The sequence below is a fragment of the Ictidomys tridecemlineatus genome, chromosome 12 (assembly GCF_052094955.1).
Source record: "Ictidomys tridecemlineatus isolate mIctTri1 chromosome 12, mIctTri1.hap1, whole genome shotgun sequence".
In the NCBI taxonomy this organism is placed as follows: Eukaryota; Metazoa; Chordata; class Mammalia; order Rodentia; family Sciuridae; genus Ictidomys; species Ictidomys tridecemlineatus.
The window spans coordinates 43,953,261-43,979,612 of NC_135488.1; the positions used below are offsets into that span (position 1 = coordinate 43,953,261).

The window sequence follows — 26,352 nt, forward strand, 5'->3', positions numbered from 1 at the left end:
TCGGCTTTTCCATTCCAAGGGGGAATAGAAAACAGAATTGCTGTTTGTCCCCCGTTACAAAGGCTTGAGGAAAGTCTGAGGCCCCTGAGGAAGGGGTGGTGTACCTGGCCTGGTGCTCAGTGCGAAGAGGAGACAGGAGACAAACAGCAAAAAGCCCCACTGCACAAGGTCTGAAGACCAACTGTGGACGATGCATCCCTACCCCAGGGCTAGTGGGAGCTAGAGCAGAAATCTCAGAGCACCCTGACTTCCACACCCGGGAGTGACAGGGAGAAGCCCTCACAAAGGACAAGGGACCAGAGAACAGAATCAAGCCAAATGGATATGATTAACCATCAGCAGAAATATAAACCAGAAGTTGTCTGTAAACATGAGAGGATAAAGGTTAAGAACAGCCCAGACCCCAAAGGGACCTGTACACAATCCCATAAGAAACAGGAAAAGGAGACACTCAGAAGAATGTGGCTACTTCCCAGGGTAAAAGGACACCTACATCTAAGAAAACAAGGAACTGCATCTTTTGCAGATGGCATGTTTATGTAAGCGAAAAATTCAAGAACAGCTTCATGTACCAAGATTATTTATCAAGGCATTATGAAAAATGGGGGCAATAAAAGTGATCAACCTCATTTAATCATTTTTCCTTCCTCCCATCTATATTTACTGATATCTTATCAGGTCCATGTGATATCTTATCACAGCAGATATGCTAAGGGATACAGTGGGGACTTACACAAAGTCCCTGCACCATCAGGACACGATTTAGTGGTGGGAAACATTAAACCTATCCGCCAATACATAAATAGGAGCAGGTATGAAAACCCTGAATGAATGTTTCTTCAGGGAAGAAACAAGGTAGAAGAACTTTTCAGAATAAGGAAGCAAAGAACAAAGATGCAGGCCCTGAATCAGATACAGCACTCTGAGCGAGGGGCCTGGCTTAGGCTGTAGCTTAAGGAGTGAAGGAGAATCTGGTAGGAAAGAAGAAGAGAGGGACAGGAAAGTGCTGGAGTATGCAGAGCCCATGAGGATCAGATGACGGCTATGTCCTGAGAACAGTGAGAAGCCAGGGCGGGCTTTGGTGAAGCCCAAGGTCATGATGAGATTCACAGCTATGAAGGGTCATTCTGGCTGCCGCTGAAGAATGAATGCGGGCATACCAGCCAGGAAGCTTTCTCGGTATTCCAGGAGAGGGCTGGTGGGTGTCCTCATTAAGGTGTGGGGTCAGTAGGACAAGAGGTTGCAGGAAGGGTATATTCTGACAGCTGCTCCGATGGAATATGTTGCTGGATGAGGATGTTTGACAGGTGGCCAAGGATGGATCCACAGTTGGGGGTTCCAGTAACTGAGTGTACAGTAGGGTCATTTACAGAGGTGGAGAAGACAAAAAAGAAAAAAAAAATCAGGGGAGAAAAATCTAGATGGAAAATATCAATTAGAATCTCCTTGAAAGTAGCACAGGGCTTAATGAATTGATAGGAGATTGAGCTAGAAGGAGCGGCAAAAATTTTCCATAGAACATGAGAGGAGGGCTACAGCTTCCTAAAGGGTAATGCTGTCATTAAAAGTACTTGACAAAACTAAATACACGCCCAACACCACTGACAAGGCATCGCCCCACGTGTTCATTACACCCACAATGAATCACAGGGATAAAATTGTACCTCTAGATAATGGTGCTCAGAGGCACCCAAAGTTCACACAAAGCTAGAAACCATATGCCAATACGGAAAGACAGCATAACTGCACCAGATTATTGGAGCAGGCAGATAAAGAGACACAACCAACAAACCCTGACAAGTTTCTCTTTTATTTCTACAACTGTGGAAAATTCCATGAAGGTCCAGAGTTTAACATGGCGGGGCAGGGGCAGGGAGATCTACAAAACCAACAGACGATCCTCACTCACTAAGAGGGGATAGATTATCACCAAAGTAAAGAGTTTTAAAATAGATGACAGGTCATCTTGAAATCACTTAAAATCTGTGCAAAAACATAAAAGCTAAGAAAATTGAAGATTGAAAAAAAAGAACAGATGTCCACTTATAGAACATAGATGCAGGTCCTGAGCCAGGGGCATCTGGAGCAAGGAGGCTGCTCTGGCTGGAGCCTGGGCAGTGAAGGAACATGGTAGGGAATGAGGACAGAAGGACAGGAAAGGGCTGGAGCATGCAGAGCCCGTGATGGGGGGAAAGACGGGCTATGTCTCCATTCTTCCCACTCAGCCCATCTAAAGAGCCCAGGTATTGCAGACATGATAAATAAAACAAAAAGAGGACAATTCTAGAAGGTGAGAAAAGAAGGAAGACTGGTAGGACCTCTGGACCAGGAGCATAATAATGCCGTGAGCTGAGTTCTCTTGATACTCCTTTTGCTTCCAACAAGTCCCAGACTTGGAGCTGAAGAAACTGGCAACCAGGAAACGCCCGTGGACACAGACCACAAACTCCCAAGCATACCCTGCTTTATCTGGATAAGGGACTTCAGAAAGAGTCTAAGGAAAGAAAAGTGCTAGACAGTGGTTGCTCTACTCCAGCCAAACATCACCCCTGAAACCCTGGCCTGACTCCAGCACAGTGTGAGTGGGTCCTATAGCTTCCACCTTTGCCAGAAGGTAGGGAACTCCCCAGCTTCCCCACTGGGAGAAAACAAAAGGAGGGAGATTGGATTTTCTTCTAAATTGGGTGCTAATGAATCCTCCCTCCTCTTGGGGTAGCAGAGACTACTTGGGAAACCTGGACTCCTACCACCCTACGATAATCAGGCAACTCACTCCCAACCTATGACCGAAAAAAAGGAGAGGAGATACAAATCTACTGATTTACAGGGCTATCCCTACAGACCCCCGTCATCAAAGGCTTATAAAAGGAATGTCCTGATCAACCCTAAGCTCTTCCTATCTTAACTGAAATGGACCAATTCCTCATAAACTGTAAACAGCCACCATTTACCCAATAAGGAGGAAATCATTTGACTACCCCTATCACTAGCAAAAAAAAAAAAAAAAAAAGTTTGAAAATTGAGATTATAAATTTAAAATGCCCCCCAAAAAGAAATATGTCAGGCCCAGGTAATTTCACTAGTGAATTCCACAAAGTAACACCAACTGCATACAACCTTTTCCAGAAAATATAAGAGGAGAGAACAATACCCACTTCATTTCATTGTTAGTATTGCCCTCATTCCAAAATGAGACAAAGAAAACAGACTAATGACCTTCATGAGTAGATGCAAACATCTTCATCAGAATGTTAGCAAATAACTCTGCAGCAGTACATAAAATGAGGTATTCACCATGACCAAATGAAGTTTAGTCCAAGGATGCAAGGATAGCTCAATATCCAAAAAAAAAATGTTATCAATGAAATCCATCCTATCAACATAATAAAGAATTATAGGATTATATCAATGGATACATTAAAAGTATTTGACAAAACTCAATACACATTTGTGATTAAAAACTCTCACAAACTAGGAATAAGAAAGAACTTCAACTTGGTAAAGAACCCCTACAAAACAAGTCAACTGATCCCAAATTCCAGCTTTCAACCACCACATAGAAAGGTAGCCCATTCATCTTTAAAATCCAAGGAGGACAGTTCTCAGATCCATTTGAGGATCTAATGCACCCCTCAGAACAAATGTTCACAGCTTTCCCTGTGAATAAAACAGGGCAAATTTTATACATTTTCTGGCTTCCACTGTCTAATACAATATGTAGCAGGTTGTGACATAATACATACATATTTGGTCTCTGCTCTAGTTCCTGCCACAAAGCTCCTAAAACCTTGTCATCTCCTGAATGATAAGGGTAGCAGGAACCTCTTTGGTTATCATATTTGTCCCTGGTTCCTGACACAGAGGAAGGAGCCAAGCCCCTTGGAATTTCTTAAGTCCTAAGAGTTTCTTGTATATGCCAAGGAGATGACTGGTATCTAGGGACCCCTGGGCAGCTTCAGGATAGAGCTAGGGGTGACAAAGACCAAAACATGATTGGAACCTTAACACCCCCACCTCACCCACTACCTGAACTCTAGGGAGAACTGGAGGTTCAGTTAATCACCAATAGCCAGTGACCTAAGTGGTAGTTGCCTCTCTAAATGGAGCATCCATGAAAACCCCGAACAGTGAGGTTAAGGGAGCTCCAGGACATGTTGAGACAGCAGGCAACTGGGAAGTTCTGCACCAGACCCTGCCCTACGGTTCATCCAGCTGTTCATTTTATCTTTTATGGTGATCAGAAAACTGAAGTGTTTCCTTTAAATTCTGTGAGCTGCTGTAGCAAATTATCAACTCTGTGGAGGACATCATGGAACCCCGGTTTATACCCAGTTGTTCGGATGTATGGCATACAAAGTGGGACTGAGCTCCTAAACTTGGGTTTTGCACTGATGCCAGGTAATTGATGTCAGAACCAAATTTTAGGTCACCCAGTTGGCCTCCAGGGAGAAGCAGAGAATTGGTTGTGGTGTGAAAAAAATATCCATACATTTGGCATCAGAAGGGTTAGAGAGTGTAGAGAAATAAGAGTGTTTTCTAGTGTAGGCAGACAAAAATGGCAATGAAGAAAAAAGTTATTAACATGCCTTTTGTCTCTTTAGTCTCCATGAGCGACTAAACGCGGAGCCTAAAAAGAGGCACATCAGATGTGCATGTTCTGATTGGGGATTCCCGAAGCTGAAAGCTAGGACCTTGAACCTCACCTTCTATCACAAGCCTCACATTGTTAGTTCTAACACTTACTATTTTCTCTAATCTTTAATTTTGTTCTTTTATTTCCCGATAGAATATACAACCAACTGGTTTATACCTAATTACACAGAAGGTTTATGCTTTTATGACCGCTGGTGATTTCCACCTTTGCCTCAATTTCACTAAGGTTGAAAGAACAGTACTGTTCTTCCTTATAATCTTCACTGTCACCAAACACACACACACACACACACACACACACACACACAATACTGTGTGAATCCACTTACGTGAGTGATTGGATAGAAATAGAATCGACCCATTCATAACTGAGACAGAAAGTAGAATAGAAGTCAGAGGGAGGATCAAGAAACGAGTGTGGAGTAGGTCCATAGTTTCATTAGGGAAGATGAAAAAGTCCTGGTGATGGCTGCTGGTGGTAGTGGCACAACAACGTGAATAGGCTTAATGCACTAACTTGTGTACTTCAGATGGTTAATATGGTAGATTTTGTGTTATGTGCATTTTATCCTAACAGAGATAATCGCCAGTCATTCTTTTTTTTTCTTTCTTTCTCATTGTTCTAAAATAATGATGGCAAAGCAAAATGAAATATTGACATAACTGCATAAACACTGCTAAACAAACAGGCAGAAGAGGGGGTGCTGGTAAATGAATCTCTGCTGGTGGGCACAGCCGCCATGTGGTATGACCCAAAGTACTAACCGATTTGCTGAAAGAGACCATGAACTGGGCTTCTGGGTCGCAAGTCGAGGGGTGCCAAGTTAAAATGTGCAATGCGTAGGCTGTTCGAAAGTAAGAAGCAAGATGTGAGCATATTTGGCATTTGAAAGGGGAAAACAAGTAACATGAAAAAAGCAGTCTTAGTAAAATGTCAGAGAATAGGGAAATGGATGGGAGCAGATTACCGCACATTAACATGGTAGCTCAGTCTTCCATGAAATGCATGTTTATTCTACTGGTTTATGCGAAGTAATACTCAGCGAAAAAGAGCACAAGGACTGTTACGATATTTAAACTGTTTAGATTGATTTTTTTACAGATATATGTCTGAAGGAAAGGACCTCTCTTCAATGAGAGGAAGTGACATTTTGATTTAAGTCATTAGTAATTGCCAGGATGATGTCTGACTTACCCACAGAGTTTACTTGTCAGATGATGAACCCCCTTCCTAGCTTATCCCATGACCTCCTGAGCTCTATCCCAGTGTGACTCCCTTTTACCTATGCTATGTATTCAAGGAGAAAACATGAATACCGTTCGCTTAAATATTACAAAACAGCCTTCCCATTTCAACGATCAAAGTATGACAGCCATCTCTATACATTTATTTCTCTTTTAGTAACAATCGCTAAGAACTGTACTAATTTGGATGAGCACTAACTTGTCTATCAAGTACATAAGTGTCACACCCATTAGGCTTAGCTTCCTTAAATATCACCAGGTTTAAATACAGACAATGCCTAGGGCTGGGGATGTAGCCAGGAGGTAGAGCATCTGCCTAGTAAGTGTGAGGCCCTGAGTTTAATCCTCAATACTGCAAAAGGAAAACAAAAAAACTTACAGGCCTAATTTATGAGTGTCCCATATGATTTTTGTTTTGACTTTGCAACGATGTAAAAGTAGTATGCTCTCAGTAGAAACCAGACTTGCAAGTTTGACTTTTGATCTTTTCCTGTGCTACATGGGATTGGGGCTGCTGCTCCTAGTCAGCCACACAATCTCAAGAGGAAACAACCGAGACTCAGGAGTGAGCTATGCTGCTAAGCATGTTGTCACACAGGTCGGGTTGATTATATGCATTCCTGACTTCTGGTATTTTCAATTTCAGATGGTCTTATTGGGACATGATCCTATCATAAGTCAAGAAGCGTCAGTAGTAGAAAGAAAATTTAGTGTAGCCCAAAGAATTCTGGAGCAGAGGTGAAAAATGATGTGCCAAGTTTCCATGACTTGCAAGCCCCTTCTGTTCAGTCTCTCTACTGTTCTCAAATATTGAAAGATGAGCCTTTAGAAATTAAGAAGATCACGTCTAAATCCTCCTGTCTGGCTTATTTTGAAAAATCAGCAGAACTGGGCTCTCCCTCAGTCACCCTCTACAAACACATTTCTATAATTTGGCCAAAGTTGGGCAGGGGTTTCCTTTGGTCAGGACAAGAACTGGTTCTGCAGATCGCCTGTTCCCATTTCCCCACCCCTCCCATCTTGCAGGGCTTGCAGAGGTACCTGCAAGGCCCACAATGGCTGCTGTGTGTCTAGACCCTGAGTCCAAAAGCCAAGCATCAAAGCTACTAAGACTGAGAGTAGATTGGAAGAGCGCAAACCCTTCCATTCTTCACTTCCTCTCTGTTCTTTTTAGACTCCTGACTTCAAATCTCAACTCAAGCAATGGGAACAGATGCAGACGTGGAGCTCCCGTGAACCATAGGCCCTTAAGCACTTAGGAGAAGGTTCAGCAGCGGGCCAAGGGGGCTCCCATCCCAGTCGTGGCCCCACCGCTGATAGCTGATTTCTCTCAATGGAAGGGAGCTCTGCAGGTCCAGGCAGCACCAGGGCTGGTAAAGTTCACACCCACAGGCTGAAGGAACGAATGTGAACTGTCCCCTGGCTGTCCCCTCTCCATCAAAGGCAGCTGAATCCTGACCTGATCCCAGAGCTGGGGCTGGGAACAGGATTTGACTCATGCCCTGGCCTTCTTACTGCCTGTGTTAAATCCTTGCTTCCACCTCAGATTCATTATTTACAGACTGGGCCATGAGCAAGATAAGATCGATTCTTAGTAGTATATTTGCCTCTCCACAAGATATTGTGTCCTAACCAATTAGCCTCTATCCAATGAACTGGAAAAGTATTTTGTGGAGTAGACGCTGCCAATATTCATAACAAGAAACTTCAGATATCGTTTTTAAACAGTAATATCGTAATTAATTGCTCATCACAGACTTGAAAGTCATCAAATGTGTATGGAAGTGAGTATGGAAGTGTGGCAAGCAGCACACACACACACACACACACACACACACACAGAGTCACCCATAAGCCCTTTTGGGTAATACTACCCCATCCTGGAGTTAACATGAATAGAGAGTATCCTGTCACACACAAGGGCAAATCCACTGTCGCTAAAGAGAGATAGCTGAAGATGTTGCGGTTTCAGCAATTTGATTTAGGGGGAAAAAATCTTTCTAATTTCAAGGAAAATCACAAATAGGAAAAATAGTCAGCCATCCTTCAAATGACAGAGAATTCTTTTGTCCCTCACATCAAGGTGTTTTGTAAAAGCTGCTTTGAGCACCAATAGGGTACTCTGGGTAGATCTCTCAGAACTAAATCCCCCAGCTCACAGGGACTTTGAAGAGGAGCAACTAGGGCCAGGGTCTCTCCAGGATTCTGCTGCCCAAATCAAGCCCATCACTGAAGGAGTTCTTCGGGCTGCTCAGGAGGCTAAGCCATAGCAACAGGCACAAGAAATACACTGTGATTAACTACTCCATCGCTACCGTTCCCAGCTGGTGACCTTCCACAGTTCTACAGCGGTCCAATGTCTCTAAAACCTATTCCTGTGATGGGATAATCACAGTCCCCAAATGCTAGGCAGGAAACTCGCTCCTTCCACAGAACAAAGTTGTCTTTCCGGAAATATTAAAGGACTGACGTGCGAGAGAAGGGCTAATCTGTATCTTGGAAAAGTGTAGGTATTGAATTCTTTTGCATATCGATCCTGTAACAAGTAAACCATTTCTTCCCTTCCAAGAAAGAAAACTGAGCTTGTAGCTTTAAGAAAGATGACGAAGAAACAGCAAAATAAATAAATAAATACTGTACCTTTCTGTGAATAATATGACTCACTTTTGATATAGGGTTACTCATGGATTTTTAATTTTATATTCGATTGTTTGCTGCTAACTGGCTTTCAAAAGAAACAAAACCAGTTATACACTTGAGCACCTTGGCTGCTTCCTGCTGAAGGTCAGCATCTGAAATTACTCTATTGATGAGTTCGGTTTTCCCTTTCGAAGCTGGAAGTGGGATAGACTGGGGTAGAAGGATGCAGGTAAGCACCACTGTCTGCTTTGGAAGATTTCAGCTTTTGCCACCAGTCTGCTCAGATTCCCAGCCTTCCAAGAGAAGAACAATACCAGGATTGTGTCACATGAACTTGGCAAAAGGCTCCAAAGCACAGTGAATGAACATGAAATCCACCCGGGACACCTTCAGACAGTCCAGAAAGCAAAATGGCCTTAGTTGTACCCACACTATGATTCTGAACCAGGAAATTACAGTGATGACCCTGGAGGATTTTCAGTTTTTCTGCATATGTTCTGTCTGGCTGTGAAATGTGTATCTCCTCAAGCTGAGAAAAGCAATCCACAGATGCCAGGGGAGTTTCTAATACAGCCAGGTGGGAAACAAGATCCCTGCTGTTGAAACACTGGGCACCACCCTTGGACACACAGAGTATTCTTATTTAGAAAAGTCCCCGTCTAGAGTTTCACAGGAGGCACAGCACCCAGTAGAGTTCACACAACTTGTTCCGAATACTCTGGGACTTCATGCTTACAGACACCCGTGATACCAAACATCCTTATCTCCGCTGAACTTCATCCCCATATGGCTCAAAGCTCTCTGCTTTTTATTTTGACCAACACCATCCCCGCCTCTCTTTAAATAACATCTGAAGCAGGGGTTTGACCAAGAAAGGATTTAAACCGAAGAGATCATTATACAGGTAAAACTTTCCAGTGCTAAGGTATTATTTAGGGAGAAGTACAAAGTCCAAGGGTGATTAAGTTCTGGTGATTATTTCTGAGTGGACCCTTTGCGTAAGTGGCCAGGGCTAAGGACTCTGGTACACTGTAACCTAGACTCCAAACTTTCCCTGCAGGTCCACAGTTGAAAGGAATTTTTATTCCATAGTCTTGGGTTAGATGCTGAATCCTAAGACCTGTTATTCTTTCAACCCCTAAGCCAGTAAAAGATCTCTGCCCATTTTGGTTTTGTGGCTTGCCCACTTTTATCATTAAGTTGTTCAAGGTTTTTCTACCCCACCCACCCAACTACCTTGTGTGGGAGCTTTATTTTCTGTACGGTTTGGTTTTTATTCCTCTAGAAGCCTGATTGCTAAACAAATCTACCACTGGCTTAAAATAAGTTGACAAAAATATAGTAAATGAACCCACAATTGCCAGTAATTGCTACCTGATTTCTTTTCAATTAAGTGGTTGCTAACAGTTGACTGCAGCCATCGGTTATCTACATGGCAGGGGATATATTTGCACACTGGTGGCCCAGGCTAAACTAAGAAACTACCCTATTTGGTAAACGACTCCATTTTCTAAACTACCTAGAATCATATCCTTTGGTTCACTTTGCCTCCTCCCTGACTTGTGATTGCTAACTCAGCAAATTTTTACGTGCATGTGCTGTCCGACTGGCCTATGATTGCAGACTAAAGGCTTTTCAATGAGCACGCGGAGGTATGTAAGGCACCTCAGGGCCTGGTGGGGATTTTTAGATCACACCGCCTTCATAAGTACCTTTCTTCATAAAACAGTAGTCAGACGTATTAAAGCATTTGGTGGAGAAATGGAGAGTCAGGGGCTTGCCAGTTACATGCATTTATTCAGAGACTCAGACACAGTCGTGACTCCCTTGGTTTCAGTGGCCTCAAAACACAAAACTGAAACGTCAAGATCAAACAGAAAGACAAAAAATAATGATAATAATCGAAGTCATTAAATACACAAATCAGCTATCTCATCAGCCAACCAGATCACTTTTGCCAAATCCTAGCACTCTCAAGGGGCCTTAGGGTGTGAGCATATGAATGAATGAATGTTGGCAGTAACACAGAACTCCAATACTTTCAGGTGGACCAAAGCAGGTGAACGATGCGAAAGGACTGAAAACAGAATTGTTTTGGGGAACGCAGACATCCCTCGCTTTCACTAGGCTTATTGTAAGCAGAACAAAAATAGAAGGCCCAGAACTTGTGTGCAGAGCCTCTCCCAAGGAGGGAAGCACAGCAAGTGAGCACTACTAATAAATAAGTAATCACATCAGGTGGTGACTAACGCTCACAGGAAAGTAAGCCTGGGCAACAGGATCCGGAGAGCCTGGCCAGAACTGTTTCACACGGCTGCATGTGGTTCCCAACTGCTCTTAAAAGCATGAGTTTCTTACACTGGAGTCAACCTCTTCCACAATCTTCCAGAAACTTCTCAAGAGAGCTGACAAAGAACTATGCCATTCTAAGTAAGCAGCCCAAGATTGTTGACACTAACAATGTGTCCACCACCTTGACCCCTGAAGACCAGGAGTTTCCATCAGATAGAGAAGAAGGGGGACACTTCTCTTTGGCATTTCTCTCCACTTTTCCAGAGTTTTCACAGAGAAAATATAGTCGGTGGATATATAATTTTGCCTTTGGAAATTGAAGAAAAAGCAAAAATTACTTAAGGAGTCATTTTGCTTTAAAATCATTTCCTATCTAGAGTTGCCTCTCAAAAAGTTATAAGAAGCTTGTATAAAGAAAACTTGGAGAGTACAACCTTGTGCATGAGTTGAAATGGCTTCAGACTGTGGTGACAAGGATATCCAGCAGGTCTGAACATTCCAGGAAGTGCCAGGAGCAGGGTCCAGGAGACAGCCTGTTCCTGCAGAGAGGGCTCACCTAACTGTACCTGAGGACCCCTGCCCAGCCTCTCTTCAGCCCTCCACCTACTGCGGCTGGCTGCTCACCCATCAGTTTCCAAGGAGGAGCCTGGGATAAAAACATTGGGTGTCTGCTTCTTTGCTTTTCCATTGCACATTAACTTAATAAAAGCAGAAAGACGATTCTTTCTTTCTCTCTCTTTTTTTCCCCTTATGAAACACTGGAAACTGAATTATGTATGATTTGGAAAGAAACCTACCCATAATACCAACAGCAGGAGACCAGAACATCTAAACAGTGTAACAATCTGTCATGGAACAAATGGACAAAATAGGACTTCCATGGTGTAATGCTATTGTGCTTTGGAGAAGGAAGCAAGGAATCTGTCCTGGAACCTCTAAGTCTCTAAGATAGAAAGTTTTTTAAGTGCATGAACTCTAGCATCCCATCAGCTGAACAAAGAAGCTACCATTATCATTTTCTCATTTTACAGATGAAAAAACAGATGTTTGAGAGTTAATTCAGCCAAATCCATCCTTAGTACGTGGCAGGGCTGAGATTGTGGGTATCAGAGTTTAAGTTACCACTGAAGGTATGTCCAATCATAGTAAGCACATTAAAAATAAATAAATTATCATCTCAACTAAGGTATTTGAGAGTGAAAGGCCACATTGATAAACATTTGCAAGGACAAGTATACACCATGGATACTGTGCATAAACCAGAGTGTGTGGTGACCTTAAAAACCACACAATGAAAGTGGTGAAACAAAGTAGGTCTACATGTAATCTGTAATTGACTCCGCAATTATTTAGCGAGGTCTGACTGTGTTCCAGGCATTTTTTCGGAACGTGAGCCAAACAGACAAGGCTCTTACCTCGTACAGGTTATATACTAATGAATATCACCTATGTATGTATACCTGTCTGTATGTGCATCGCTGGATGTGCAGCAATAAAACGTATTTAAGGTTTTTTTCTCCTATAATTCTTTAGGGTTGAACTTTGGCTTATTAAAAGCTACACTGTAGCACAGTTATACAGGTTGAATTTTTTTCTGTAACTATGAATCCCTAACATGTTAAACATCAGTGGTATTCCCTTATCTATGGGGGGATATGTTTTGAAACTCCTAAGTTTGGATGCCTAAGTTCATGGATAATACTGAACTCTATGTATGATGTGTTTTTCACCTGCTCATACCTTTATGATAATAAAGTTTAACTTAAAAGTCAGGCACAGAAAAAGATCAACAATAAGTTACTGATAATAAAACAGAATAATATACTTGGCATATGAAACTTAGGTGAATGTGGTCTTTCTTGAAAAAGTCAAGATGAATATTCATATCTTCAGAACATGGTGTCTGCTGATAAATGAACAATGGAAAGCAAAACCACAGTTGAGGAGGATGACTGCATTTCAAAACCATTAAATTTCTATACTCCCCAAGGCATGGAAGAGACTGGACCAAGATTCAGAAGTTCTAGAGTTGCATTCTAGCTCTCTACGAAGAAGGAGTTCCACCATCTTGCCTTTTTGTTACCTTTTTCTGTTCTACTCACTTTATAGATCTGTTGTGATGAGGTCCTATGAAAATCTTAATTGGGCGTTACAGTTTGCTTTCATATGTTCAGTTGGTCCTTACAGTGATCCACGAAGGAAGTGGGTGGAATTATCATCATGGTTAGATTTTACAATGACTTCCTGACAGGGTGAAAATGAGGTAACAGGAATCAAGCATGAGAATCAAGTGCACGGCTCTGGCTCCAGGTTCAGAGCAGGAAAGAGCACATCAAGGTGCTGTGGAGACCACAGATGGAAGTATGGTACAGTAGTCCTTCAGTATCCTCAGGCATTGGTTCCAAGATCCCTGACAATCCCTGTTGGATACCAAAATCCATGCCAGCAGCTCAAGTTCTTGCATAAAATGGTATAGTATTTGCATACAACCTACACACATCCTCTTGTATACTTCAAATTATCTCTAGATAGACATTCACTACCTCACAGAGTGTACATGATATGTAAATAGATATTATACATCATTGTTTAAGGAATGATGATAAAAACGAAAAGCCTGTGCAGGTTCAGACATTCAGGACACATACAATTTTTCTAATATTTTCTGTCCACTCTTGGTTGAATCCACACATGCAGAACCCACAGATAGAAAGGGCTGCCTGTATTTATTTGTTCTTTTCCGAGAGAGGCAGGATGGCAGCACCAGACACAGAGAATGAAGAAGAACTGGCCATGGACCCATCTCAACTCCTTAATGCTATAAACTGGGGATAATAATGGTGCCTACCTTGCAAAGTGACTGTGAGGATTAAATAAGATAATGAAAGCAAAGTAATTGGCTGCAATACTTGGCAGGGAATACTGTTTGTCCTTGCTAATTATTATTATTTTATTAAAGAATCTGTGATAGATAGAGTCTCACCCATCTCCACCCTCCAAGGCCACAAGAAAAGATGATACTGGTTACAATACAATACTCAAGTTTCCCAGCCAGTGGATCCCTAGGAAATAAGCCTAGGAATTGGGAATGGAAGAATTACCAAAAGAAGTCACAGAAACATGGTCAGGGAGTTAAATCTTGCCCTGTGGCTCCCCAGGAACTTTTTAATAAAACTTTTGAACATGTGTAGAATGCTTTCCTGTGTACAACAGGCCTAGGTAATTTGGACATTTTCAGTGTAAATTTCTAAATGTAATTGTAGGATGGCTTTTTTCCCCATTTTTGTCTTTCCCTAGTGAGCCTCTGTATGCCCACATGAAGAAATAACATGAAATTCACCCGTAAAGAATGATTCTGTCAGGGCTGGGTTTATAGCTCAGCGGTAAAGTGCTCGTCTTGCACATGTGAGGCATTGGGCTCCATCCTCAGCACCACATAAAAATAAATAAAGTAAATAGATATAGATATTATGAATATATATTATATATATAACAGATGGAAATATATTATATATATGGAAAGTAATGATAATATATATTATATATAATATATGGAAATATATTAAATATATATGAAAAGTAATTATTCTGTCAGAGCCACATAGAGTGCTTTCTGAAGAATTACCCTGTCTTCCCCTTGTAATTTTTGGAGATGGAGAAGAATATAAGACAATTTCATACAAAGTATGAACTTGACAAATCAAGATTAGAAAGCCCATGAACAGTGCAGAACGATGTACAGGACTATTCTAGGAAGTGCCTCAAATATGACTCATTATCTTTAAAAGATGTAATTGCAAGAGAGTAACCTGTAATTGGGCAGGTATCATTTAGAATGACAATACACCCACGTCTATACTTCATTTCAATATAATAAGCACATGCTTCTCTTGGCTTAAACTTATTTTCCTACAAAAGTAAAAAGCTTGGCTATAGATGATTTCCTCCCTTGCAGATAATTTCATATTACCCTTATAAAATACTAAACAAATGGTACAGATAATCTATCCCAATTTTGACCAATTTTATGGCAGGACCAAGTAGGTGAAGCCTGGCGAGGGTCACAAAACCAGGTTAATGGAAGAACTGGAATTACCACAAGGCCTTCCTGCTTCTAATCTGGGAGGATCTTTTCCAAACTTTAGGTTCAATACTTCCTCACCTGCTGAGCTATTCCTTTTCTATCCCAAGCATGAAAACACAGAAGATGCAACAAAGGCAGTTAATACTTCTACAGGCTTCAGATAGAAGGAATAAGGAAAATGCACTTACTCTCATCTTACGTGAAAGAGAAGTCCTTGTGATATTCTGTGAACAAAGGACAGCCATGAACTGTAAACACTGTATAGAAGAAAGCTTTCCTTTCAAAGGTATCAGGCAAAATATGGATGAGATACAGTCTTCTCTTGTTGCAAATATACAATATTAATATCTATCCAAGTTCAAAATAAAGGAAAATGTATAGGAGGCCAGAAATAAGGATAGAAATCAAAGTGATAGAGGTTGGCCAGTAGGATTTCAAGCCTCTGTGACCAGGGGAGTTCCAGATACGGACACAAGTCCTACGTGCTAAGGACCTGGCACCTTTAATACTTGCATGAAGAGAAGATGTCTGACTTCAGACCACTCAGGGAAGGCCTCCTGCATAAAGTCTCAAAGAGCTACTTTGTCCTAAATAAATAAATAGGGGCGGGGGGAGTGATGCCTGTAGCCAGGAAAAAAGAAAAGGAAACATGCCAGATCTTTATGGCTTTGGGCCAGGGAGAAGTGCACCTGTGGAGTCTGAAACCCCAGGTTTATAGCACATACAGGTCTAAGGTCTGTATTACAATACTTGAGTCATATAGGAAGGCCAAGCTCAGAAACGTACTAAAAACAGATCACGCTTGAAACCATAAAGCTAAGCTCACAATAAAAACTACAATCCATACAAGAAAAACAGATTGCAAAGGAAAAATCAGTAGATGTGCTGAACATAAACGTTAGCACCCCCAAGAACTAGAAAATTGAAAGAAAAAACAGAACATAGTGAAAGTGGTTATAAAATGACTATAGCTTAAATGAACCAAGGAATGAAAGATGAATTAAAATTAAATAATTAGTGGTAATGAAGTAAGTATATTTATGGAGAACACTATGAATGAAATGCAAATTGACTTGAAAAAAGATCACAAAAACTTACATGAAAATACAATTAAAATGAAAATCCAAGGAGGAGGATAACTAAAGCTCAGGAAAACACTGAGAGTAAGAAAGTAAACTTACAGATAATTTCATATTATCTGTAATATGAAATTACCAAGAAATGGCACACAAATAAAAAGCAAAGAAAAAACATGAAAGCAGTTAAAAAAACATGGAAGTGTAACATGTTCCAAGGCAGAAAAACTAGGTAAATCCATTCATACACACTGAGAAAAACAGCAGAGAATTAGAAATAACTGAACAAACCATCTTTTTAAGAATCAGAGAAAAAAGCCAGATAAATTCCAAAGGGCAACAAGAATAAAAATACAACTCCTCTTAGCAAAAAAGCAGGATGGAAAGTAATGAAATCATATCTTCCACATGGTAAAAACTCCAAACCTCCAGGCTGGGGTTATAGTTTAGCAGTAGAGCGCTTGCATCATACATGTGAGCCACTGGATTTGATCCTCAGCACCACATAAAAATAAGTAAAGTAAAGGTATTGTGCCCATCTTAAAAAAAAAAAACTCCAAATCTCATAATCAGTTATATTTTCATGCAAAGTATAATCAAAATAAAGACAAGTTCAGACAAGACTAAAGACTAAGATCTCCTGAAGCGTCCACTAAAGAATATACTCCAATACAAAGGAAAGGAAGGAAGAAAGAGGTAGAAGAACCAATTTTTAAAAATTAGTAAACATGTCTTCAAATCTATATAACATTTGCTCATAAAAAGTTAAAACTGAAGGGCTGGGATTGTGGCTCAGCTGTAGAGCGCATGCCTAGCCTGGGCGGGAACCGGGTTCAATCCTCAGCACCACATAAAAATAAAAGCATTGTGTTGTGTCCATCTACACCAAAAAAATAAATATTAAAAAAAAGTTAAAACTGAGCCAGGCACGGTGGAGCACACCTGTAATCCTAGGGATTCAGGAGGCCGAGGCAGGAGAATCTCAAGTTCAAAGCCAGAATCAGCAAAAGTGAGGCACTAAACAAGTCAGTGAGACCCTACCTCTAAATATAATATAAACTAGGGCTGAGGGTGCGGCTCAGAGGTCAAGTGCCCCTGAGTTCAATCCCCGGTATGCAAAAAAATAAATAAATAAAAAATAACACTGCCAGGCACAATGGCACACTCCTGTAACCCCAGCAACTCAGGAGTCTGAAGCAGGAAGATCACAAGTTTGGAGCCAGCCTCAGCAATTTAACAAGACCCTGTTTCAAAATGGAAAATAAAAAGGGCTGGCATGGGCTGGGGTTTGGCTCAGTGGTAGAGCGTTTGTCTTGCATGCATGGGGCACTGGATTTGATCCTCAGCATCACATAAATAAATAAAATAAAGGTGTTGTGCCCATCTACAACTAAAAAAGAAAGTCTTTAAAGAAAAGGACTGGGCATATAGCTCAATGGTAAAGCATCCTTGTGTTCAATCCCCAATACCAAACACACACACACACACATACACACACACACACACAATTAATTTGAAAAAAAAATACAGGTCTAAATTACAAGGCAAAATAATTTGAATTTTGAAATAAGCATTTAAAACTTTATAAATATTAAGTATTTTTCAGGAAGAGGATAATAATAAAACAGCAGACATTATATTTGTTATGATATAGAAGATTATTTTAACACTCTACATTTTATAACATAAAATGTTTTAACACTCTACTAACTAATTTAATTCTCACAACAGCCTGATATTGGTGCTTTCATTATTTCCATGTTAGCACTAAAGCCATTGAGTCCAGAAAGATCAAGTTATGCACTCCAAAGCACACAGCTGCAAAATATGTAGAAAAAAATCTGCCTAAGATGTGAATCAAAACACTCTGACTTGGCTCCTATCAAATCAGATAGTCATATTAAAATGCAAGAGTAATCACAGAAAGAATAGAATAGGTCACAATGCATAAAAATACATAATAAAAAAGAGACCAAGTGAAAATATGGCAAGAAAGGAAAATAAAGACAGCAACTAAAAGACATAGTGAACTGACAAAATAAGTTCAAATATATCAGTGCTCACAATCAATGTCATTATATTCCTCTCTGCAAACCATGAGGATTTGAATTTTGAAAGATATACATAATATTGGTCCATTTTAATAAGAGTAATGTCACGTTAGCATTAGCACATGTCCATGTAAACCCCAAGAAAGCAGCACTCAGTAAATCATGAAGGCAGGAAGAGAGACTAATAAATTAGAAGCCAACTAAAAGTTAATTCTTGGTCAGAAGAATGAGATAGATAAACGTCTGAGAATTTTGATCAAGATAAGGAAAGAGAAGAAACATCTTAGGAATAAAAAGGAGAACAAAAATGTGGATAGAGTGGAGATCTTTAAAATCACTTTTAAAACTTCTGATAAATGTAAAAAATTCAGTGAAATAATACTTTTTAGAAAAACATAAATCACCAAAATTGACCCATGAAGCCACTGCTAAACCAAACAGAGCTCTAAACATTAAAGCAATGAAATCATTGGTCAAAAACCTACCTATATATAAAAAACATTAAATTCACACAGTTTTATGTAGGTTAGTTTATCCAACCATATAAGAAAGCAAACAATTTTATACAAAGTTCTGTATAAAGCCTTATGTACTTCTTAGGGTTTCAAGGTAAGTCAAATTCTGTAAGAAATCCCAGTCTCAAAAACCCAAATGCTGAATGTTTTCTCTGATATAAGGAGGCTGATTCATAGTGGGATAGAGAGAGGGAGCATGGGAGGAATAGACGAACTCTAGATAGGGCAGAGGGGTGGGAGGGGAAGGGAGGAGGCAGGGGGTTAGACATGATGGTGGAATGTGAGGATCATTATTATCCAAAGTACAGGTATGAAGACATGAATCGGTGTGAATATACTTGTATACAACCAGAGATATGAAAACTTGTGCTCTGAATGTGTAATAAGGAAAAATAGAAATAAAAAAATTAGAGTTGCCATAAAAAAAAAGAAATCAAAGATCCCAACAATGATAAATATGACTCTCCTTGTTCAAGTTGATACAGAGCACCATTTTCAACTGGCAAATAGTTATCTGTTATTATTTTAAAAGGCTCAAAAACACCTGGGTAGTAGAGCATAGTGACAAAATTCTAGAACACACCTGGGTTGGTCTTCAGAAAAAAAACATGAGAGAGCTTCTGTAGTCTTCACACAGGGTACACAAAATGTATGTCCCATTCCCATGAGAGTAGATGGAAGTTTCCAGAAAGAAGGGAGTCAAAACTCTCAGTTTGACTGAGACCCAGCACATGCCACAAGGAATACCTGACATTAAAAGTGTGTTCAACACCAGATGTCATTGAAATAATAGGTGAAGGTCAGGAGATTCATACCGTGGCCAGCCACACACTTCAGGTAAACCAACAGCACAAAGAAACAGACCCATTGCAAGGATGGGTAATCACAGAGATAAAAATCTCTGTAATTGAGGCAGACACGTAGCTCTCAAGTTTTATATTTCAGATTCAGGACAGCCTGGAGCCCAGAGGACACATCTTCTTTGGGTCAAATTGCTTTCTGCCATTGCCTTAAAATGATAAGAATTCAAGTTATTCGACTCTAAGACAACAGAATGGGAGGAAGTGGAAGATTCTGCAGCCTTACCTCAAGAATAGGGGCAAAGGAAACGAAAAGGACAAATGACCATTCCACCTGGGAGGAGAGGCAGACAGACCAGCCCCGGGGAGACCCTCGGGAGCTTTGTTCCTTTAAAGAGTAGGGGACCCGGAGTTTCCGTTCGCTCAGGTGAGCACAAACCCCACTGACCCAATTCATGGGCCAAGAAATCAGAGCTGATGATCCTGAACCACACCAGGAAATTTTCCTTTTATTCATTCCTTGGCAACCTAATCTTCCAAGCTCTAGAACTCCATCCCTGCATCCAGGGTTGACCAGGCAAAGTGTATTTATAACTACAAAAAAAAAAAAAAAATCAAGGGTTGCTCAAAACATAAATATTCAAAGTGAAAGAATAATAAAAGTTCACGTGTGTGAGGACCTAAGAGGGAAAAAAAACAAACTAGGAAATGTTTCTTGCCAAAACGTTTAAGGCTTCTCCAAAGTGTACTAAATGTACTGTGTTCTTTTGGTTTTATAGACTTCTTCACATACACATGCATACCATCATCATCATCATCACCATCAGACTTTTAGGAGATTTTATAATTATAAAACTACTATTTTTTTATCCAAATAATTAGGAGGCTGATTCTTCTCTGATAGTTAGGTAAAACAATGAGCAGCTAAACGGAATCATCCAATGCTCCTCCAAATTAGAGTTTTCTCAGTCCTAACTATAATATTTCTAACATTATAATGTGCTGCAATTTAGAAAACCACTGTAAATTCACCACTGGGGGTTATTTAAACCTGCTACTAATGCTAAGAGGAGTTTCCACTTTCGGGACTCTGTTATTCTTTTATAGAATAATCACTAGTAATGTCTCTCCACATTCTCTGGGACAGGTAAGCTCAGGTACTCTGGGTAAATGGCATGAAGTGTCCCAAATAAAATCATAGCACTCTGCAAGAGTGTTACCTTTGTAGGGTCACATCCCCTACCTAGCCCAATTCACCCTCCTTCCCAAATAGGAACAATTTAGGATACATAAGTTACCCACCCCCCAATAATAGCTTTTCCAACACGTCAGTGAGAACAGAATTTCAATGACTTGGTGACTATTCAATGGTTCGTAAAAGGACTGGGACAGCATTGCCCAAAGTCAAAGTTCAGGGCTCAGGGGCAGGAGCAAGGGTTGGAACTTTGGGAGCATTCATTCCTCTAGGTACACAGTTGAAGAAGCAGGAGAGGGCTGAGCTGAGGAAAGCAAAAACAGCACAAGATTCAGTACCAGTTTTTTGTATTCCAAAACTCTATTTGCTCATCCCAAGAACCATACCCTTCACCTCACCCATCACATACTGCACTTGGCAGCTCAGACTCCTCTCTGGACAGAAGATGTGAATATGCTTGTTGTATCTCTTCATTGCTCCAGGTGCAAAGATAAAATAGTGCAGAACTGGGTGATTGGCAGGTGGATCTGGAGGATGCAAGTGGGATATGTAATGATTTCCACAGTGAAATGCAATACAGGATGGAGGAACTGGGCCAGGTAGAAAAGAATTGGGCCAGGAAAGAGAAACACATGCAGGCTAAGAAACTGCCCATGGGCAGATAGATGCACTTGCGGACTTTTAACATAAGCAAGCAGGGATGACTTTTAACAGAATACCACACAATGAAAGTGATGAGGTCAAATAAGATGAACAGAACACCACGGAAAGACATCAAGTGCATCACTCCCAGAATAAGGACACTCGAAAAAGGCTGAAACTAAGTCAGCTGGAGAGAAATACCGGAGGCAGCCCAGGACAGTGGAAAAGGAACTAAAGTGCCAGAAACAGCACAATTAATACTGCTGCTCTCACGGGTCTACCATCACACTCGCCACTAAGGGTGAGGGCACTGATGCAGGGCTACTACATGCCCCAGCACTGTTCTGACAATGCTCTGCATATCCATTCTCAATCCGCACAACACAACAAGTCTCCAGGGCACACACAAAGATGAGGCATCAGACTGACCTGGCTGAAATTCTGGCTTCCTCCCAACCCCCCACCACACAAACCTCAAATAAACCTCCCCACGTCTCAGATTCCTACTACACAAAACAGGCTCATCATACCAACCCAGCATAGAGGCCGTGAAAATTAGAGATAATGAACTTAAGTACCTACTAGCTGCTGTTATTAGTGTAATTAATCCGATTAAAATAATCAGGAGTGAAGAACAGAGGAAGGAGGTTGGAGTAGAAAAGGCAACAGAAAAAGCAGTAATGGACAGGGACCACAAAGAACCTGCCAGGGATGGAGCTGCTAGACTCAGCCTGAAGGTGAAGAGAACTCTGCACCCATCTCCTGACTTGGCATGCCCCTGGGTATAAACTCTCTGAGCCTCAGTTTGTACCTGTATAAAGTGAGAGTGTCAGTATCAGGATTCCCTACAGGGCAGGGATGTTGTAAGACTCATATGAAGAGATGGCATCTGATTTTACTATTAGAGGCCATGAGTTTATGCACCTGATGGATAGATGGGGAAGTCCATTTCCTTTACATTGTTGCTCAGGAGGAATGAAAACACTCAACAAGCAGAATTATGCCAAAGCCAAGCAATTAGAGACTGCAAAGTCATTAACTATTATGTGGCTTCTTTGGTCACCATGAATCTAATTAATTTAATCTGACATGGAAGATGTGCTTTATCTTTACCTCCCACAACTTCCAGCCTCTTACAAATCATCCCTTCCGCCTGCCTTGAGGTCCTCTTCAATTTATGCCTTTGTTCATTCTGGTCTGGAATGTTGTTCCCCCTCATCTCCAATTGACCAGTCCCTGGTCATCTTTGAAACCCCAGTTTGCATGCTTCCTCTCCCAAGAAAGTGACCCCAGACATTCTATATTGCCATGTTATATTTTATGAATTTCTCACCCTATTAGCACTTTCCTGTGTGATATAACCACTGTCGTATATGCCTCTCTCCACTAATTAATACATTTCCTGGGGGTGACAGGTAATGTGTTCTTTCATCCTTTATGGAAAACTGCCTCACCCCACAAGGAGTACAGATAATGTACAAAATCTTTTGACCTTATACCTTTTTCAAATCATTACAATAGTAGTTAACATACATTAAGAGCTTTACAAGAGTCTTTAAAATGTAGAGGGAAAATGAAAGACAGCACCACGAATATAATGTAAAAGATTACTGGTAGGAAGGGTAAAGATGAGAAAACACATCCTAGGTGTTCTCTTTTCCGAATAGGAGTTAAAGATGATGTGCAAAGTTAGTTATCTTTAAATATGTGCCTCTCACCTCATTGGCCTCAGTCATTCTAAAGGAAATGTTTCCTAGAGAGTGACAGTCTCAGCTCAAAAAAAAAAAAAAAAAAGGAAGGAGACAGGGCACTCATGTCCATGCTGCAGGTCCCCTTCCATGTTCTTCATTAGTCAGGGCCACAGCAGGGTCTGTGTCACTGCCAGCCAATGCCCTCTCTCCTCCAGCATCCACGGCTTTAATGATTTTAGCCTTGGTGCTCACTTGCACCTGTCTCCTGTAGGTACGACTGATATGCTTCAGCCTACCCACTTCCTCCCTCAGCAAACAGGTCTCACTTTGGCAAAGAGCTGTCAAACTTGACGTTCAAAACAGGATCAAACACCAAATCGCTAAATTTGTATGGGCCATTTCAAGGCCAATGGCCACTTAGGAACCAAAGCATGAAACTATTCTTCTCAAAGACTTTTTCAGTGGGCAGAAGTTGCTCTATGAGTCGCCTCTGTTCAGGAGCAGATGGCCAGGACTAGGAGGTCAACTCACCTATTAGGTCACCCACCAGGCGTCTGCGTCGCAATCGTCCCCGCCCCCACCCTGCAGGTCCAGCTCGCTTACCGATCTTGGCCAGGGAGGCCAGCAGGATCCACAGGGTGATCTCGAAGGGGATCTGCACGTGGGGGTAATCCAGAGTGAACACCGGCAGACGACTTTCCTCAAATGGCGTGGTTCCCGGAGCCACCACGCTCGCCGGGCTAGGCGGGCTGGAACTGGTGCCCCTGGCCTTCGGAGAGTCTAGGAGGGTCTCTGCCAGGGTGCCCGCGGGTCCCGCCACCTGCAGGAGCAGCAGCAGCAGAAGCCCAGGCGGCGGCGCCAGCAGGCTCCGCCTGGTGCCTGCTGGTTCCATGGGGTCGGCTCTGGGTGCAGCGGGGGAGCCGGGCGCTCAGCCCTCTGCGCGCTCAGCGCATCGCGCCAGGACAGCGCCGACAGCTCAGTCCCGCGTAGAGCGGGACAGCGAGAGCTTTCCACCGCCGCCGCGGAGCCGGGTCTCTGCAGCCAGCGGGCTTGGTCCCCGTGGCGAACAGGCTCACTGAAGGGGAGCGCACGGCGACAGGAGGTCACCGCGCGGACCCTTGGCCGCACTCAGCCGCCCTCCGCCGACAGCCGCCCGCCCATGCCCGGTCCGCGGCTCACGGGCCCCAGCTGCAGGCCCTGCCCCGGGCGACCCGCGGGCGGGGACGAGGGCGGGGCGGGCGCTGCGCCCAGGCCGCGGGGCGGGAGGACTCCAGGACACAGCCGGTGCACTGCGCACCTGCTGGAGCCTGCGGGCGACACGAGGCCCTGGTGGCCGCGGGGGCGACGACTGTGCTCCTTTCTTGTCGGTCCCGTATGCCAAGACCTGCCACCCCCGGGGCCGGTGAGCTGTGGGTGGAATCGCCCCGCTGCGCGCAGGGTGGCCGGAGCTGTCCCCGCCCCGGAGGCCGCCTCTGGCGTCCAGCCAGTGAAGGTTCCGACGCTACCCACGCGACGCACTCTTGTTCCCAGTCCTGCAAGGAGACACCCGGGTGCGCTGGGCACCGGAGAAGAGTCCGCAGGCTGAGGGTAGGGAGGAGAAACCCAGCTCTGGAGGAAGACGGGGTGCTGTCACCCCGGCCCGGGTGCTGCGGAGACCGAGAGCAACAAGGAGCTCACTTTCGCTGTATAGAAAGTTTAGAAAAGCCTCACTTTATTCCCCTTTGGAGAGTTTGCAAATCGAATACAAGGCATTCTCTCTGTGCACTGAAACTCCCTGTGCAGAACGCAGTGTTCCCACGCTCCCACAGAATCCTTTTCTTTCCTACCTTGTACTGGTTTCGCTCATTGTAACACTGTCGATTCCACTACTCTTCTCCCTCCCCCAGCTCACGAAAAAGAAAAAAAGAAAAACCATCTTTCTCTGTTTTTAGGCTTAGAGGTGAACATGTCTGAGAGCATCAGAAATATAATTATTTCATGGAAAACCAGTGATTTGCCTAGCTCAGATTGACTTGCTCCGCTAATTACAGGACCGGCTGTGGTTTGGAAAGGGAAGGAAAAGGGAGCGCGATTCTCCCAGATCTAAAAGAGCTTTATCTTCCAGCCAACCTTTCTCCTCCTCCTTCGGGTGTTTTATGCTTCGCTGGTTGCAATCTTACTCTTCAGGCATCTTTATCACCAGAAATTGAAACAAACAAGAAAAAGGAGAGCAGCGGCCACTCACATTCACTGAAACAATTTCCCCTTGGATATTTGTGATATAAAAATCCTTCTCTTTTCTCATCTTTTTTTAAAATGTAGAAACATGTGGCTCTGACTATTAAACAAACACCAGGCAGCTCAACATTCAAAGCAGATTTTTTCCCCCTAGCTCTAACCATTTGTGAGATGTCAGCAAAAGGTACAAGAAATAAATCCACCAGCTGAACAGAAGCAGGTAAGCAACAGTCACCTTTGAGCCTTAAAAGGAAGGTGCGACAAGTCCAGGGTAAGAAGGGAGAATGATTCTCGGAGATGACATGAAATAGTTTAGTTAATATATTACAAAGTATCTATTTTTCAAATGGGAAACAAATTTGAATCCAAAGATATTTCTATTTTCCTAAAAAGAATCACTGAGTCATTGAAAACTCAGTTTCCCCTTCTATTTTCATTGAGTTTGTTTTAAAAGTCTGTGCCTAACATACCCCTGTGAGAAAGATGCTTGCAAATAAGAAGTTGTTTTGATTGTTATTTCTGATTGGAAAGCTCTGAGCCAAGTTTTATATACGGTAAGTATAAATATGCATATGTGTATATACATGTATATATTCATCATAAAAAGCTAAAGAAGCAGTATCCATATAAGTAAAGAAATATAGAAGCATAAATGTTTCAAAACAAACAACCAAGTTTGCAGATTAAATAAGGTTCTGGAAGGAATTCACACCCAGGCCTGCCCTTGTAAAGCTGGATTTCTATGCCCCTTCACCACATTACTAGATGCCCATAAACCTCAGGTTATTTTTTAAATAGAAAAAAAAAAAAAGAAAGAAAAGTAGTTTAGGGATTGTTCAAAAATGTCATAGCAGAATACGGTTTTACTTCTGGTAATCAAATCAGGCCAGTTCTACAAGCATAGTGAAATAATAATCCTTTAAACAATAATTTCTATGAGTTTGAGTCACAGAATGCTTTTAAGAATGATTGTGAATCATAAACAAGATGAGTGACAAATCAACCTTTCTGGAAGCTTAGTGCCCATGGTCACTTTAGAGATTACAGACTCGGAATCACTTTATAGATCTAGGCTACTACAGGTAAAGGTTATCTACTTCTCAAAATAAATTTTTGGAAAAATTACTCTTCTATTTGTTTTTGTAAATGGATGACAAAGGATTGAGTTTAATAAATAACCTTTTCATTTTTCTTCTAGATTAAAGCAAACAAGACTTAAATCATGCCCCTGTTATGGCTGGACCTTTAATG

General features: G+C 41.9%; 1 protein-coding gene across 3 annotated transcripts in view; it reads right to left on the reverse strand.

The window, feature by feature from the left end:
- The window catches only part of Slc9a2 (solute carrier family 9 member A2), an 85,180-nt gene extending 60,730 nt beyond the window's left edge, over positions 1-24,450 (reverse strand). Inside the window, exon 1 of one of the 3 annotated variants that reach the window (XM_078028736.1) lies at positions 23,488-24,450. In XM_078028736.1, the coding sequence (XP_077884862.1) occupies positions 23,488-23,776 (289 nt within the window). In that variant the 5' untranslated portion in view covers positions 23,777-24,450. The remainder of the gene's footprint in view (positions 1-23,487) is intronic. The other 2 variants (XM_040270828.2, XM_005338492.5) reach the window with 2 other exon arrangements.
- Positions 24,451-26,352: the final 1,902 nt, after the last annotated feature.